Source organism: Trachypithecus francoisi, unplaced genomic scaffold (genome assembly GCF_009764315.1).
Source record: "Trachypithecus francoisi isolate TF-2019V2 unplaced genomic scaffold, Tfra_2.0 Lachesis_group11, whole genome shotgun sequence".
Classification (NCBI taxonomy): domain Eukaryota; kingdom Metazoa; phylum Chordata; class Mammalia; order Primates; family Cercopithecidae; genus Trachypithecus; species Trachypithecus francoisi.
This window is the reverse complement of record NW_022681456.1, coordinates 9,487,542-9,503,881: the sequence shown is the minus strand read 5'-3', so window position 1 is coordinate 9,503,881 and position 16,340 is coordinate 9,487,542. Positions and strand designations below refer to the sequence as shown.

The window sequence follows — 16,340 nt, the reverse complement described above, 5'->3', positions numbered from 1 at the left end:
GCTTGAGAGTCCCATGTTATTGTTGCCTGTAGCCCAGGACGGTGCTAATTGGAGACATGAAAATAACTTCATTCTGAACTGCAGGAAATCTGTGCCTCAGTGGTAATGACCCACATCTGCCAGGGGCAATGTCACATTCTGAAGAAACCACTGCTCAAGGTCTGGGAATTCTGATACAGAAAGGCACCTTCGTTCAGCTTTGAAAGGATTAGACTAACAGTGATCTCAGTTTTTGAAAACTGTAAACTTTATTACTTACTGTTTTCTGTTTTTCACGAAAAACTTTGAAGTTAATCTTTACTTTTATTTAGCAAAAAGTAGCAAGAGGATAATCTTTTTCTTTTATAGCTGGAAGGGGTTTGTGTACATCAGCAACTTTCAAACCCATTTTATTTGGAGAAGATGTCCTCTCTGGATGCCTGTTAGAGGTTGGGATTAATGAAAATTGTACTCAGCTCAGGTGAGTGTTTCATTGTTGAATTTATCGGCAATGTGAATGGTTTGCCTAAAATTAATTCACTACATGAATATCAAAGACAACATGAACATGAAAAATTAGAGTCCATTAAAATGTGTAAAAGTGATAATAAATACAGACGTCATACAATTTAGAGTTGATTCAAACATCAATATGAGGGAAAATTGACCTTTTTCCTGGGACTAAAGCCAGTTCATCCACATGTAAGCAGATTTCATCCGCATTTAAGCAGATTTCTTTGCCAAAGTTTGTTCAGCTCATTGGAACCTTTTTCGTTGTTGTGTGGGTTTTTCTGTTGAGATGCCAATTCTCACTTTGTCACCTAGGCTGGAGTGCAGTGGTGCGATCTCGGCTTATTGCTGCTTCTGCCTCCCCACTTCAAGCAATTCTCCTGCCTTAGCCTCCCTAGCAGCTGGGATTACAGACATGCACCACCACGCCTGGCTGATTTTTTTGGTATTTTTAGTAAAGATGGGGTTTCACCATGTTGGTCTCAAACTCCTAACCTCAAGTGACTTTGCCCACCTCAGCCTCCCAGAGTGCTGGGATTACAGGTGTGGGCCACCGCACCTGGCCTCATTGGAACCTTCTACTCCTAGAGCTATGAAAAAGGCTAGAGCAACGTATAATTGGGGTGATTAACTTTTTTTTTTGAGACAGTGTCTCACTGTGTTGACCAGGCTGGGGTGCAGTGGTGCAATCATGGCTTACTGCAGCCCCAGCCTCCCTAGGCTCAGGTGATCCACCTGCCTTGGCCTCCTAAAGTGCTGGGATTACAGGTGTGGGCCACTCTGCCGACCTATATTCTGTTTGTTGTTGTTGTTGTTGTTGTTGTTTGTTTGTTTTTTGAGACAGAGTTTAACTCTTGTTGCCCAGGCTGGAGTGCAATGGCATAATCTCGGCTCACTGCAGCCTCCGCCTCCCAGGTTCAAGTGATTCTCCTGCCTCAGCCTCCCTAGTAGCTGGGATTACAGGCGTGCACCACCTCGCCCGGCTAATTTTGTATTTTTAGTAGAGACAGGGTTTCTCCATGTTGGTCGGGCTGGTCTCAAACTCCTGACCTCAGGTGATCTGCCCAACTCAGCCTCCTAAAGTGCTGGGGTTACAGGTGTGAGCCACTGCGCCCAGCCTTATTTTTTATTTCTTTATTTATTTTTGACAGTAGCCATACTAATAGATACTAAGTGATATCTCATTATGGTTTGGATTGCATGCATTCTTTCTGGCTTGTTTTTTGAGACAGGGTCTCATTCCATACCCAGACTGGAGTGCAGTGGTATGATCACGGCCCATTGCAGCTTGACCCTCTCTAGCTCAGGTGATCCTCCCACTTCAGCCTGCTGAGTATGTTGGAGTACAGGTGTGTGCTGCAGTGCCTGGCTGATTTTTCATATTTTTTGTAGAGATGGCGTTTCACCATGTTGCTCAGGCTGGTCTCAAACTCCTGAGCTCAAATGATCCTCCTGCCTTGGCCTCCCAAAGTGCTAGGGTGACAAGCGTGAGCCGTTATGACCAGCCTGCGTGCATTCTTACGCACATTTTATCTGTTACATATCCCAAGATGTGTAGTTCTTTGGGAAGCAGGAAGAAAATGGGGGAGACATTGAGAAGTTAAGGAAAACTGGTAGAAATTATTGGCAGCAGCTCCTGATTATGGGTTATGAGGCCTGAGTCCATGGGCAGAGTCCCTCTCCTGCAGTTCATGAGATTTGTACCCTCCAGTGACAGTACTGGGAAGGAGGGATGCTACGTTCCAACTCTTAGTCTTCACTTAATTTGATGACTCAAAATTCCAGCTAGATATTTAGGTTACTTTTACTGTTGGATCACTCTGGCCCACAAATTTGTCCTGGTAACTTGATGTGTACTCTAACTACCTCCTAAGTTTGGTGACAGTCGGCAGTCTGTGAACCATGCGATTCCCAACTTAAGTTACTAACATTTTTTTTTTTTTGAGACAGGGTCTTGCTCTGTCACCCAGGCTGGAGTGCAGTGGTACGATCTCAGCTCACTGTAGCCTTTACTCCACAAGGCTTATGCGCTTCTGCCACTTCAGCCTCCCGAGTAGTTGGAACGATAGGTACATGCCACCATGCCTGGCTAATTTTTGTATTTTTTGTAGAGGCAGGGTTTCACCCTGTTGCCCAGGCTGGTCTTGAACTCCTGAGCTCCAGCAGTCCTCCCACCTCAGCCTCCCAACGGGTTGGGATTACAGGTGTGAGCCACTGCACTCAGCTAAGTTACTAACATTTTACGTCTAAAGTAAAAGATTGCTTCTGTATGTCCTCCCCCAACTGTGTAGGTCCATCCTGGGAAGGCCATCAAACACACCTAGTCCGTGGGTGACACCCAGCCAGTTTTTCATGCCAGTTCCTCTGGCAGTTTTTTATTTAGGCATGCAGAAGTGAAACCCGGACATTCACTGGAAAGGACTTTAGGACAAGACCTGCTGGCCATGAGCTGAGAATGCCTTACTCTCTTGCAGGGAAAATGCTGTTGAAAGACTTGATTCATTAATACAAGCGACTCATGTTGCAATGAGAGGCAACTCCGATTACACTGATCTTAGTGATGGCTGGCTCGAAATAATACGTAAGTCAAACCCGGGTACAATAAAGCCTGTAACTTGGTTGCTATGACTACCAACTGTAGTCTCAGCATTAGAGCCCAACCCAGTAGGTCATCTTCCTGAGGCTTAACTGTGGCTTAACTGGACATCTGCCCAGGGGTTAGCTCTCCAGTCAGGAAACTTGGCATGTCTTTTTCTTCTTATTCATGATGACTTTTTTGATTTTTTTTTGTTTGTTTTTTGAGGCGTTCTGTCACCCAGGCTGGAGTGCAGTGGTGCAATCATAGCTTATTGCAGCCTCATCCTCTCAGGCTCAAGGGATCCTCCTACCTGAGCCTCCCAAGTAGCTGGCACCACAGGTGTGCGCCACCACATCTGGCTAATTTTTTGTATTATTTGTAGAGATGGGTTTTGCCATGTTGCCCAGGCTGGTCATTAACTCCTGGACTTAAGTGATCTGCCCACCCCAACCTCTCAAAGTGTTGGGATTACAGGCATGAGCCACTGCGCCCGGCCAATAACAGTCTTTGTAAAAGAAAGTCTAGGCTGGGACCAGTGGCTCACGCCTATAATCCCAGTGCTTTGGGAGGCCAATGCAAGAGGATTGCTTGAGGAGTTTTTTGTTTTCTTTTTTTTGAGATGGAGTCTTGCTCTTGTCACCTAGGCTGGAGTGCAATGGCACAGTCTCGACTCACTGCAACCTCCACCTCCTGGGTTCAGGTGATTCTCCTGCCTCAGCCTCCCGAGTAGCTGGGATTACAGGCGCCTGCCACCACGCCTGGCTAATTTTTGTATTTTTTAATAGAGGCGGGGTTTCACCATGTTGACCAGGCTGGTCTTGAACTCCTGACCTCGTGATTCACCTGCCTCGGCCTCCCAAAGTGCTGGGATTACAGACGTGAGTCACCGCGTCTGACTGAGGCCAGGAGTTTAAGACCAGCCTGGGCAACATAGTGAGACCTTGTGTCTTCAAAAAAATTTTAAAATTTAGTTGGGTGTGGTGGCATGTCCCTGCAGTCCCAGCTACTTGGGATGCTGAGGAAAGAGGATCACTTGAGCCTAGGAGTTTGAGGCTACAGTGAGCTCTGATTACACTACTGCACTCCAATCTGGATGACAGAGCAAGATCCTGACTCTAAAAATAAAACAAAATAAAATAAAATACATTAAAACAAAGTCCAAGCAAGGTTTTAAGATTTTTAGTGCACTTCAGTTTGAATTGCTGTTTTTGATTGCCAGGAATACAGGCATTTGAGAATTGACTTTGTCATTTATAAAGCTAATTTTGTTAACTTAAAAAAAAATAAAATGATTGAAAATATTGTGATAGAAGCCAGACACAAAAGACCACATATTGTATGACTCAATTTATATGCAATGTCCAGAATGGGCAATGTATAGAGACAGCAGATTAGTGGATGCTGGAGGCGGAGGAGTTGGGAGGAAATGGGGAGAGACTGCTGTGGGTAAAGGATTTCTTCACAGAGTGATAAAATGTTCTAAAATAGAATCTGCTGAGTGTTACATAGCTTTGTGACTATACCAGAAACCATCGAATTGCACACTTTAAGTGGGTGGATTGTATAGTATGTGAATTATATCTCAATAAAGTGGTCAAGAAAGAAAGTAATTAAGGTGCCACAGATCTAATAATAGCAGGGATCATGGGGGCGAGATAGAAAGACTTGACAGCCCAGTGCCTTTGGCCAAAGGTATTTGCAGTGTTGAACTGGCAAGTAGATCGTACACAAAGGGAAGAAGATATACCACATGTACATGGAATAAAGGTAAACCCGACTTTAAAGCTTCTTCACCAGGCCCAATTTCACCTCCGAATCCAAAATGTCCTTAGAGTCATGGAGATCCAGCTCATCAGGTTATGTTGGAGGCCTAAGGTCACAGTGAGTTTTGGCAGAGCTTGAATGAAAACCTGGAGTTCCAACCTCTTTCCTTTGTTCCCTGGTAGCAAGTTAGGTAACATCTTCCCAGTTTCTTGGGGAGTCTTGAGTGTGTAAATACTTTGAATAGAAAGCTTTTTTTATTTAGCTAATTAATGGAATTGCCTTTTGGGACCAGAAAGAGCCCAATGAGTGTGCGCATCTGCTTTGCCCCTGCCCTGCTCTCCCTGCAGATGCTGCTGTGCCCCCTCTCCTCTGCCTGGGGGGTGGGGATCAGCCCTCTGGATCCTGCTCTCACCCTTTCCATCCCCTCTGAGGTCAGCTCGGCTCAGTGGGCTGGAATTCACACAAGGGCCCATACGGACACATATCTGTATTGTGCCCACTCCTTGTGATTGGGGTCCGGTGATGAGGACCCTCTCTTCCCCCTCTGTGGTCATGGATCATGTGATATATCTGTGAGCTCAAGGTGCCCCAGACCACTCTCTGACTTGGGGAGGGAGTCCTGTTGGACCCTCACCCCAACGGGGCACTCAGGCTGCTGTTTGCTCATCCAGCTGGTGTTCAAGGCACTGGGCCCAGACCTAGATCCTCATTTGCAAATGGAACCCAGAGGTCGAGCTTGTTAAGCCCTGGACTCTGCCACCCAGGCCAGCTAGATAGGCTGTGGAATGACCCTGAGGGCTGGAGAAAAGTCAGCACTTGGGAAATAAACCACAGGGAAAATGTCCAGACAGAGAACCCAGGTTGATGAGGTACGAAATCAGTGTGGTGATGACGTTTTGTTCCCTTCAAGGTGGAAGCGATGAGCTTTTATTTCATGTCTGAGCCAAAGAGCAACCTTGGTCCAGGTTAATAAGCAGAAGAGAAGTGGTGTTGACACATGTATAAGGAAATTAGTCATAAAACAGTGTTACTGACCTTCGGAATCCCTGAAGGAGCGAAGAACCCCCTTCAGAGAAGCCCGAGAACCTACCCCACTTCCTCTCATTGACGTTACTAGGTTTTCTCCAAGATGAATGAAAATTAATTTCTCATTCAATTTCATTCTCTCCCAATTGTATTAATACAATAGTAACATTAGGAAATTACTTACTTATCTAATACATACTAATTAAAGTTGTCAGTATGGATTTTGTTTTATTATTTTTTTTTCAATTATTACCTTTTTTTTTTTTTTGAGATGGAGTCTCACTCTGTCGCCCAGGCTGGAGTGCAGTGGCATGATCTTGGCTCACTGCAACCTCCACCTCCCGGGTTCCAGTGATTCTCCTGCCTCAGCCTCCCAGGTAGCTGGGATTACAGGCTCCACCATCACACCTAGCCAATTTTGTATTTTTAGTAGAGATGGAGTTTCACCATGTTGGCCAGGCTGGTCTTGAACTCCTGACCTCAGGTCATCCACCCACCTCGGCCTCCCAAAGTGTTGGGATTACAGGCGTGAGCCACCATGCCTGGCTGATTTTTATTTTTATTTTTATTTTTTGAGATGAGGTTCTCACTCTGTCGTCCAGGCTGGAATGTAGTGGTGCCATGCCATCGTGGCTCACTGCAGCCTCGACTTCCCAGGCTGATGCAATCCTCTCACCTCAGCCTCCTGGGTAGCTGGGACTACAGGTGTGTGCCACCATGCCTGGCTATTTTCTTTTCTCTAAGAGACAGGGTTTTGCCATGTTGCCCAGGCTGGTCTGAAACTCTTGGGCTCAAGCAGTGCTTCTACCTCAACCTCCCAAAGTGCTAGGATTATAGGCATGAGCCACTGTGTCTGGCCTAAAGTTGTTAGTATGGATTTTAAATGTCTTACACAGCTTTCACTAGAACTGTGACTGCATGGAATAACGATGGCATTTTACTGCAATTATATATGTTTCTGTTAAAAGGCTGGGTAGATTTCAGTGGGAGCTTGGAAATTGAATCATGACTTAATAGCTTTAATATGTGGGGTCAGGGCTTTTAAGTTCCAGTGACTGGCTAACATAGGAAACTTTTTGAGACGGAGTCTCGCTCTGTTGCCAGGCTGCGGTGTAGTGGCACAATCTTGGCTCACTGCAACCTCTACCTCCTGGGTTCAAGCAATTCTCCTGCCTCAGCCTCCCAAGTACCTGGAAACTACAGGCGAGCACCACCACGCCCAGCTGATTTTTGTACTTTTAGTAGAGACAGGGTTTCACCATGTTGGCCAGAATGGTCTCGATCTCTTGACATCATGATCTGCCCGCCCCAGCCTCCCAAAGTGCTGGGATTACAGGCATGAGCCACTGCACCCAGCCCATACAGGGAAACATTTTAAACACAATTTTTATTAGTGCCATCCTATGCCTTGTAGACTTGAAGGGATAACACAGTTATGGAGTGACAAGTAACTAGAGCCTGTAAGAGACTAAAGCCTCACTGATGTGATGCCTGCCTGATGTCATTCCCCATTTTGGTTATTATGACATTGTAGGAAAACTTATCAAATTATTCTTTGAGAAGTGCCTAACTTAACATTTCTATAGGTGTAGATGCCCCTGACCCAGGTGCAGACCCACCGGCTAGCAGTTTGAATGGCATCTGCCTGGACGTTCCTGCTCGGCTGAGCATCCGCATTCTCATCTCGGATGCTGGTGCAGTGGAAGGGATTACTCAGCAGGAGATACTTGGCGTAGAGACAAGGTATGGTCACATCTTGGATCACTGTAGTTTAGAGAGAGTCAGGAAAGTTGAGAGCATTCCGAACAATAGGGAAATGTTTGTTTAGAAACTGATTATTTATTTATAACTTGCAATTATTAGCAAGATGTTTATATGGACATATGGAATATGTATGAACTATGTGTATAATGGAGACTTATTCTCACAAGTATTTATAAAGCCATGTGTAAGAGAGTCTGCAAGGCATTTTAGGGAGTACAAAGATGAATAAAGGGCTACTTAGTGCTAAGTACATTTTGAAATCCATGAATGTAACTGATATGCTGGTCAGAGGATATTGTCTGTGGTTAGAGACTTTGGCAGCAGATAGGTTCAAATCACGGCTGTCCCACGTAGGAGCTGTGTGGCACTGGCCAATTAGTTAACCTTTCTGAGCTGTAGTTTCGTCCTCTGTAATATGGTGATAATACCTTTATGTAACAACCCTCTATCAGATTTTTTTTTTTTTGAGATGGAGTCTTGCTCTGTTTCCAGGCTGGAGTGCAGTGGCAATATCTCTGGTCACTGCAACCTCCAACTCTGTGGTTCAAGTGATTCTCCTGCCTCAGCCTCCCGAGTAGCTGGGATTACAGGCATGTGCCACCACATCCAGCTAATTTTTGTATTTTTAGTAAAGATAGGGTTTCACCCTGTTGGCCAGGATGGTCTCAATCTCCTGACCTCGTGATCCACCCGCCTTGGCCTCCCAAATTGCTGGTATTACAGGCGTGAGCCACCGCGCCCAGCCTGCCTCCATCAGTTTTAAGTGACAGGTGCCCAGTTCATACTGACTTAAGCAAAAAGGGGAGTTCATTGGTTCAAGTTCAGACTAATCCACATACAGCTAGTTCATGGTTCATGGTTCCAGTGTGGTCAGGGATCTTTTTGTTTTCGTGTCTCAGCTCCTCTTCCTTTGGGTTGGCTTCATTCTCAGGGAGGTTCTCCTCAAGAGATGGCAAAGATGGGCACTAGCAATCCAGGCTGATGTCACTGCAGCAAGTCCAGTGGGGAGAAAACCTCTTTCCTCCTCTTTTCTTTTCTCTTTTCTTTTCTTTTCTTTCTTTCTTTCTTTCTTTCTCTCTCTCTTTTTCTTTCTTTTCTTTCTCTCTCTCTCTGTCTCTCTCCCTTTCCTTTCCCTTTCCTTTCCCTTTCCTTTCCCCTTTCCCCTTTCCCTTTCCCCTTTCTCCTTTCTCCATTCTCCTTTCCGACGAAGTTTAGTTCTTGTTGCCCAGGCTGGAGTGCAGTGGCGCCATCTCGGCTCTCCGCAACCTCTACCTCCCGGGTTTAAGCTATTCTCTTGCCTCAGCCTCCTGAGTAGCTGGGGTTACAGGAATGTGGCACCACGCCCAGCTAATTTTGTATTTTTAGTCGAGATGGGGTTTCTCCATGTTGGTCAGGCTGGTCTTAAACTCCCGACCTCAGGTGATCTGCCCACCTCAGCCTCCCAAAGTGCTGGGATTACAGGCGTGAGCCACCAGGCCCGGCCCCTCCTCGTTCTCAAAATAGATCTGGGCAGACTTTCATTGGTTCAGTTTGGGTCATGTGCTCCTTTCTGAACCAATCCCTATGACTGGGGCAATGGACAGCTCTTATTGGCTAGGCTCAGGTGATGGGTGTACCTCTGGATTAGGGCCAATCTCTTCTGGTCCACTGAAATGGGAATGGAGAGTGGTGACTCTGCAAGGGAAAATGGGAGTGCAGTTACCACCTTCGCAGTACTCTTTTGAGGATAACATGAGATGGTGTGTTTGCAAGCAAGTTATCTCTGTGCCTCGAACGTGGAAAGCCCTCAATAAGTGGCTAGCTGCTGCTTTTATTATTATATTGTTTGAGAAAAACAGGTGATGAACAAAGGTACCTTTGATAGCACCTGTATAAAATGCACTGGCTGGAGAGGAGTGAAACTGACAAGACTGGCAGCTGTTGCCGGGCGACAGGCCCATGAGGGATTATTAGGAGTTTCTCTTCTCCTTGGATCTGTCTGTCGAAATGGACAAAGACAATGGACAAATACAAAGAAAAAATAGCACAGGTAGAATGTGAAACTTCTGAAGAGAACCTCAGGTTGTATTGTGATTGCATCTGTTACCTGCTGTTCTTGGTGGAATAGAACTGAATGGTGGCTATGCTGACCATGTGATCCTTCCCTCCTAGGTTCTCCTCAGTGAACTGGCAGTACCAGTGTGGGCTTACCTGTGAGCACAAGGCTGACCTTCTCCCTATCAGTGCATCTGTCCAGTTTATTAAAATTCCTGCACAGTTACCCCGCCCCCTGACAAGGTACTGCAGTTGGTCACCTAGTTGACATTAGGAAGCAGAAAAATATATATTTGAAAATTGGAAGTTTATTCCTTTAATCAAGTTCTGATACTTTTCACTTGTAGTTTTTGTAATCCTCTAAAATGTTTTCTAGATTCCAGATCAATTATACGGAGTATGACTGCAACAGAAATGAGGTGTGTTGGCCGCAGCTTCTATATCCATGGACTCAGTATTATCAAGGTAGGGTGAAACAGATTTCTATGACCAATTATGTTATGTCAATTTTAAAAACAATTTAAAATGATGTCTAAATGTTACAGAAAGCGTAAAACATATAGAAACTTAAAAAAAATTTACAGATACTATTGCCACTTGGAAGTGATCACCATTACTGTTGAGGCTTAGTTTATTTCTACCTATACTGTTTTTTTTTAGACAGAGTCTTTCTGTGTCACCCTGGCTGGAGTGCAGTGGCAGAATCTCAGCTCACTGCAACCATTGCCTCCTGGGTTCAGATGACTCTCATGCCTCAGCCTCTGGAGTAGCTGGGATTACAGCACCAACACACCGGGCTATTTCTGTATTTTTAGTAGAGACGGGGTTTCACCATGTTGGCCAGGCTGGTCTCGAACTAGCCTTAAGTGATCTGCCTTCCTTGGCCTCCCAAAGTGTTAGGATTGCAAGAGTGAGCCACCACGCCCAGCCTATACCTACACTGTTATCGCAAGAGTTAAGAAATACTGCTGCTTAATTTTGTCCATTGTTTTTCAGGGGAGCCGCATTCTCAATGTGTTGCCAAGGGCTTACTGTTGCTGTTGTTCCTCACATTGGCCATGTTTCTCAGCAACCCCTGGACCAGAATATGCAAAGCCTGGCTTTTTTTTTTTTTTTTTGAGATGGAGTTTTGCTCTTGTTGCCTAGGCTGGAGTGCAGTGGCGTGATCTCAGCTCATCTCAACCTCCTGCTCCTGGGTTCAAGCGATTCTCCTGCCTCAGCCTCCGGAGAGTTGGGATTACAGGCACGTACCACCATGCCTGGCTAATTTTGTATTTTTAGTAGATACAGGGTTCCACCATATTGGCCAGGCTGCTCTCGAACTCCTGACCTCGTGATCCACCCATCTCAGCCTCCCAAAGTGCTGAGATTACTGGCATGGGCCACCACACCAGCCTTTTTTTTTTTTTTTTTGAGACAGGGTCTCACTCTGTCACCCAGGCTGGAGTGCAGTGCACAATCTCAGCTCACTGCAATCTCTGCCTCCCATGCAATCCTCCCACCTCAGCCTCCGTTGTAGCTGGGACCACAGATGCTCCACCACGCCTGGCTGTATTTTTGGTAAAGACGGGGTTTCGCCATGTTACCCAGGCTGGTCTGTAACTCCTGAGCTCAAATGATCTGCCCACCTCGGCCTCCCAAAGTGCTGGGACCACAGACGTGAGCTGCTGTGTCTGGTCCACCTGACTTCTCAAAGACTTTAGACCTTGACTTCAGTGATTTGTTGCAGTCTTGTATGCTTCTCTATAACATTTTAATAAATGAAATGTCTTATTTTTGCAGAAAATTTTTATTCAGTGCCCTGTGACTTTAATTCATGTATGTAGCTATCCGAGGCCGAATGAATATTCTCATCACTGGCCTGACTGAGTAAAATACATGAGAAGAACTCAAGAAATGTTAGAAATTTTAGCTTATCACAAATTAGTTAAAGTCATAGGAGTTTTATTTATACCATAGAGAAACTTTTCTTTAGTTTTTAATACATTTGTGTTGATTAATGTTTCCCATATTCCATAGAAAGGATTAAGAAATTCTTAAAAATGTATATAATACAAAAACACAAAATAATTGATGGGGAAAGATGTGGGCACTGCAGGAGGAAAATAAGAGAAAAGTAAAACAAAACCAGGGGCACATGAAAGCGCCTAAAATATATGCCAAAGGTTGCATTTAGCAGAAGCATACCCCTAATTCATTATTTATTTATTTATTTTTTAGAGACAGGTTCTCCCTCTGTTGCCCAGGCTGGAGTGCAGTGGCATGATCACAGCTCACTGTAAACTCAAACACCTGGGTTCAAGCGATTCTCCCCCAGGTAGCTGGGACTACAGGTGTGTGTGCTACCACACCTGGCTAATTTTTTTTTTTTTTTTTTTTTTAGTAGAGACAGGGGTCTCGCTATGTTGCCTGGCCTGGTCTCAAACTCCTGGCTTTAGCAATCCTCCCACCTAAGCCTCCCAAAGTGCTGGGATTACCAGCAGGAGCCACCATGCCCAACCAAGACTCCAGTTTACAAAAAACGAAGTATGATTAGCTATAGGAATTATGAAATCTATTCACTAAAAATTAACTGGTTATCAATGAAGGACAATTTTTCCTAGCTGAGTCTAGGAATTTCTCCCATGGGCCCTCACATGGGGACAGTCAACCCCACTCAGTGGGAAGAATGGATTTTTTTTTTTTTTTGAGACATGGTCTTACTCTGTTACCCAGGCTAGAGAGCTGGAGAGCAGTGGCACAATTACGGCTCACTGTAGCCTCGACCTCCTGAGTTCAAGTGATCCTCCCACCTTAGCCTCCCAAGTAGCTGGGACCACAGGCTTGTACCTGGCTAGTTTTTGTATCTTTTTTTTTTTTTGTAGAGAAGGGGGTCTCCCTATGTTACTTTGTTACCCAGGCTGTTCTCGAACTCCTGGGCTCAAGTGATCTACCTGCCTCAGCCTCCCAAAGTGCTGGGATTATACATATGAGCTGCTGTGCCCAGCCCTGGAATAGATGTTTTCAGCCACGGTCCTACAGTGGCCACACAGCACATTACCTGTAAGTTTTCTTTGTGTGCCAGGTAATCTAGTTTCAGATGGATTTTGTATGTTATTTAAGCCTAATTTTGAAAAATGATTATTTTCCCTTTTATACTTTTTGATTGAATTCCTAGTGCCTGCTGATAACCCAGGACCACATAAAATGTGCTGTTTCGTCTTCACTGCAGAGTTCCTGCCCAGGAGGAATTTCAAATTTTCCTCCAGTCTTAAGTCCATTTTCAAATAGGGGGATGAGCTAGTCATTGCAGAGGTTGTAAGTTTCTGCATGATGAATTTTAGCATCTGTACTGTGGTGGTGTTGGGCCTTCACCCCACCCCTCTAGGGCTGACTCAGAAATCTGGGTCAGTACTGGACTAATGGAGCTGGGGTCTGAGTCAATTATTGTCTGAACTTCAGCCATTTGAATTCACCTTCACAGTTCTTACTGTATCTTTTGTTGTTGTTGTTGTTTCTTTGAAAGAATAAAAGACAGAATGTCACTCTGTTGCCCAGGCTGGAGTCCAGGGGTGTGATCTCTGCTCCCTGCAAGCTCTACCACCCAGGTTCAAGTGATTCTCTTGCCTCAGCCTCCTGAGTAGCTGGGACTACAGGTGCCCACCACCACGCCTGGCTAATTTTTGTATTTTTTTTTTTTTTTTTTGAGGCGGAGTCTCACTCTGTCGCCCAGGCCGGAGTGCAGTGGCCGGATCTCGGCTCACTGCAAACTCCGCCTCCCGGGTTCACACCATTCTCCTGCCTCAGCCTCCCGAGTAGCTGGGACTACAGGCGCCTGCCACCTCGTCCGGCTAGTTTTTTGTATTTTTTAGTAGAGACGGGGTTTCACTGTGTTAGCCAGGATGGTCTCGATCTCCTGCCCTTGTGATCCACCCGTCTCGGCCTCCCAAAGTGCTGGGATTACAGGCTTGAGCCACCGTGCCCGGCCAATTTTTGTATTTTTTTAGTAGAGACGGGGTTTCGCCATTTTGGCCAGGCTGGTCTCGAACTCCTGACCTCAAGTGATCCACCCACCTTGGCCTCCCAAAGTGCTGGGATTACAGGAGTGAGCCAGGGCGCCCAGCCTGGTATAACTAGCTTTGGATTTCAGATATTTATGGAAAATAAATTTAAAACTTCCAAATGACAGGTAATTTAGCCTGATTTTGTGAGGATGCCTTTTGTACTTAAAATAGGGAAAAAACTCAGTTTGGCAGTAGAATGGGATCTGGGGTGTCTATGGTTTTAACTTTTCTAAGTTTATACGTTTCTGTATGCATTCATGAACTGTTTATTGAGTGGCTACTATGTGCTGCGGCTTGGAGATACCGCAGTGGCAGAAACAATGTCCCCCACCTTGGTGGAGCTTCCAATCTAGCAGGGAAGACTGGCACTAACACACAGACAAGGTAATTTCAGATGGTGGCAGGTGCAGTGAAGGAAACAGAACAAGGATGTGACTCCAAAGTAGAGGGGCCAGAGACAGTCTCAAGGGAGGGGATATGTGAGCAGAGACTCCTGCTTCCCAGTCGGTGTGGGGAACACACACTGGGTGCCGTGTGATTCCATCGACAGGACAAGCCTGGAGCTGGCAAATCTATCGAGACAAAATTGTCCTGTGGTGGCCAGGCCGGGCAGGAAGGGGAGACTGCAACTGAGCAGGAGGAGTCTTGCCAGGTCAGTGGGAAACGTTTGAAAATTGGATTGGAATGCTGGCGGCACACTCCAACTTCACGAAGAAGCCCAGGATCTGGCCGGGCAGCGGCTCACACCTGTAACCCAGCGCTTTGGGAGGCCGACGCGGGAGGATCGCTTGAGTTCAAGAGTTCGAGATCAGCCTGGCCAACATGATGAAACCCCTTCTCTACAGACATTTTTTAAAAAAATTACCCGGGTGTGATTGTCGCGCGTCTGTAATCCCAGCTCCTCCAGAGGCTGAGGTGGGAGGATCGCTTGAGCTCAGGAGGTCAAGGTTGCAGCGAGCTGAGCTCGTGCCACTGCACTCCACCCTGGGCCACAGAGGGAAACCCTGAAAAGCAGCAGCAGGGCCGGGCGCGGTGGCTTACACCTGTAATCCCAGCACTTGGGGAGGCCGAGGCGGGCGGATCACCTGAGGTCTGGAGTTTGAGACCAGCCTGGCCAACATGGTGAAACCCCGTCTCTACTAAAAATACAAAAAAATTAGCTGGACGCGGTGGTGCGCCCCTGTAGTCCCAGCTACTAGGGAGTCTGAGGCTGGAGAATCGCTTGAACCTGGGAGGCGGAGGATGCAGTGAGCCGAGATCGCGCCACTGCCCTCCAGCCTGGGCGACAGAGCGAGATTCTGTCACACACACACACACACGGTAGCAGCAGCAGCACACGGTCGTGCACTAGGAACGGGTGAGCTTCGCGGCGTGCACACTCGGCGAGACTCCTCCAGGTAAGCCGGGGAGCCGCCCGGGATGCAGCTCTGCGTCCAGTCCAGCTGAGCTATAGCTGCGGCGGTCGTCTCCGCCGGGTTCGCGCTGGTTGGCCCTGCTGCCACCGCGTGCGGCCGCAACCTCGGGCGCCCATTGGTTGGCCGGCGGGGGGGACGGGACGCAGGGGCGGAACCGGAACCGGCGGTAGCTCGGGGGCGGGACCTCGCCGACTGCTGTGGCGGCAGCTGGAGAGGCAGCCGCGGTGGCAGAACCGGGGGCGGCCGCTACAGCCTGGAGCCCCACGGTGCGGGGCCGCGGCCAGGCCACAGGAAGAGCTCGAGGCCAGGGCCGCACCGGCTGAGTGTGTGGGCCTGCGCGGCTCGGAGCCGCTGCCGCCCGTCGAGCCCCTCCGGGCGCGGGTCGGCCCGCCATGGGGTCCCTGTTCCGGAGCGAGACCATGTGCCTGGCACAGCTCTTCCTGCAGTCAGGCACGGCCTACGAGTGTCTCAGCGCCCTGGGAGAGAAGGGCCTGGTCCAGTTCCGAGACGTGAGTGTCGCCCGGGAGACGCGGGCCGCACCTGCTTTCCTGGCGCTCCCCATCCCGCGCATCAATGCGGCCCTCCCGCGGGGAGCACCGAGGAAGGGCGCGCCCCGTCCCCATTGCCCAGACGGGGAAGCTGACCCCCCAACTCAGCGGCCAAAGCTTCCCGGAGCGTGGGGCTGACTCCAGGGTCGCCGGCCGTCTGTGTGGTCCACGGCTGCTCTGCCCCAGTTAGTTAGGATCTCCCCTGTGTGGTCTTCATCGGCTCGGGGCACCGAGCTCAGCGGGAGAACAAATCCCACAAAGGCCTCTTGGAGTCCTTTTGGAACTTACGGGGGTGAGAGGGGCGCATTAACCAAATAAATACGTCAACCAGAAAATGTTTGCCGTAAAGAAAAAACGGGTTGGTGTGAAGGTGATTCGGGTGGGAGGCACGTTTGAAGGGGTAGTCAAGGAAGCCTCCTGGAGGAGGTGATATTTCAGCTGAGACCCAAATAGAAAGGAGCCAGCCTTGGGGAAGATCTGGGGAGAGGGTCCCCGTTGGTGGGAATAGGAGGAGCCCAGACAGAGCCTGAAATGGGGAAAAGCTGTCATCTCCTCGAGGAGAGGGATTTTTGTCTGTTTTGGTAACTGATGCGTAGTGCTGTACATACCATTGTGTGTAAGGACTTAAGAACTCAGTCATTATTTGTTGAATGGAAGCTGTCTCCCCAGAAAGTAATAA

General features: G+C 47.6%; 2 protein-coding genes across 3 annotated transcripts in view; both read left to right on the top strand.

Moving 5' to 3' along the window:
* TCTN2 (tectonic family member 2) overlaps positions 1 to 11,458 on the top strand; it is a 40,138-nt gene extending 28,680 nt beyond the window's left edge. The window contains exons 13-18 of one of the 2 annotated variants that reach the window (XM_033220162.1): positions 349 to 460; positions 2,964 to 3,070; positions 7,444 to 7,600; positions 9,773 to 9,898; positions 10,032 to 10,120; positions 10,652 to 11,458. In XM_033220162.1, the coding sequence (XP_033076053.1) occupies positions 349 to 460; positions 2,964 to 3,070; positions 7,444 to 7,600; positions 9,773 to 9,898; positions 10,032 to 10,120; positions 10,652 to 10,821 (761 nt within the window). In that variant the 3' untranslated portion in view covers positions 10,822 to 11,458. The remainder of the gene's footprint in view (positions 1 to 348; positions 461 to 2,963; positions 3,071 to 7,443; positions 7,601 to 9,772; positions 9,899 to 10,031; positions 10,121 to 10,651) is intronic. The other variant, XM_033220161.1, reaches the window with a different exon arrangement.
* Positions 11,459 to 15,258: 3,800 nt separating this feature from the next.
* The window catches only part of ATP6V0A2 (ATPase H+ transporting V0 subunit a2), a 55,308-nt gene continuing 54,226 nt past the window's right edge, over positions 15,259 to 16,340 (top strand). The window contains exon 1 of the mRNA XM_033220160.1: positions 15,259 to 15,622. Coding sequence (XP_033076051.1) covers positions 15,506 to 15,622 — 117 coding nt within the window. The 5' untranslated portion in view covers positions 15,259 to 15,505. The remainder of the gene's footprint in view (positions 15,623 to 16,340) is intronic.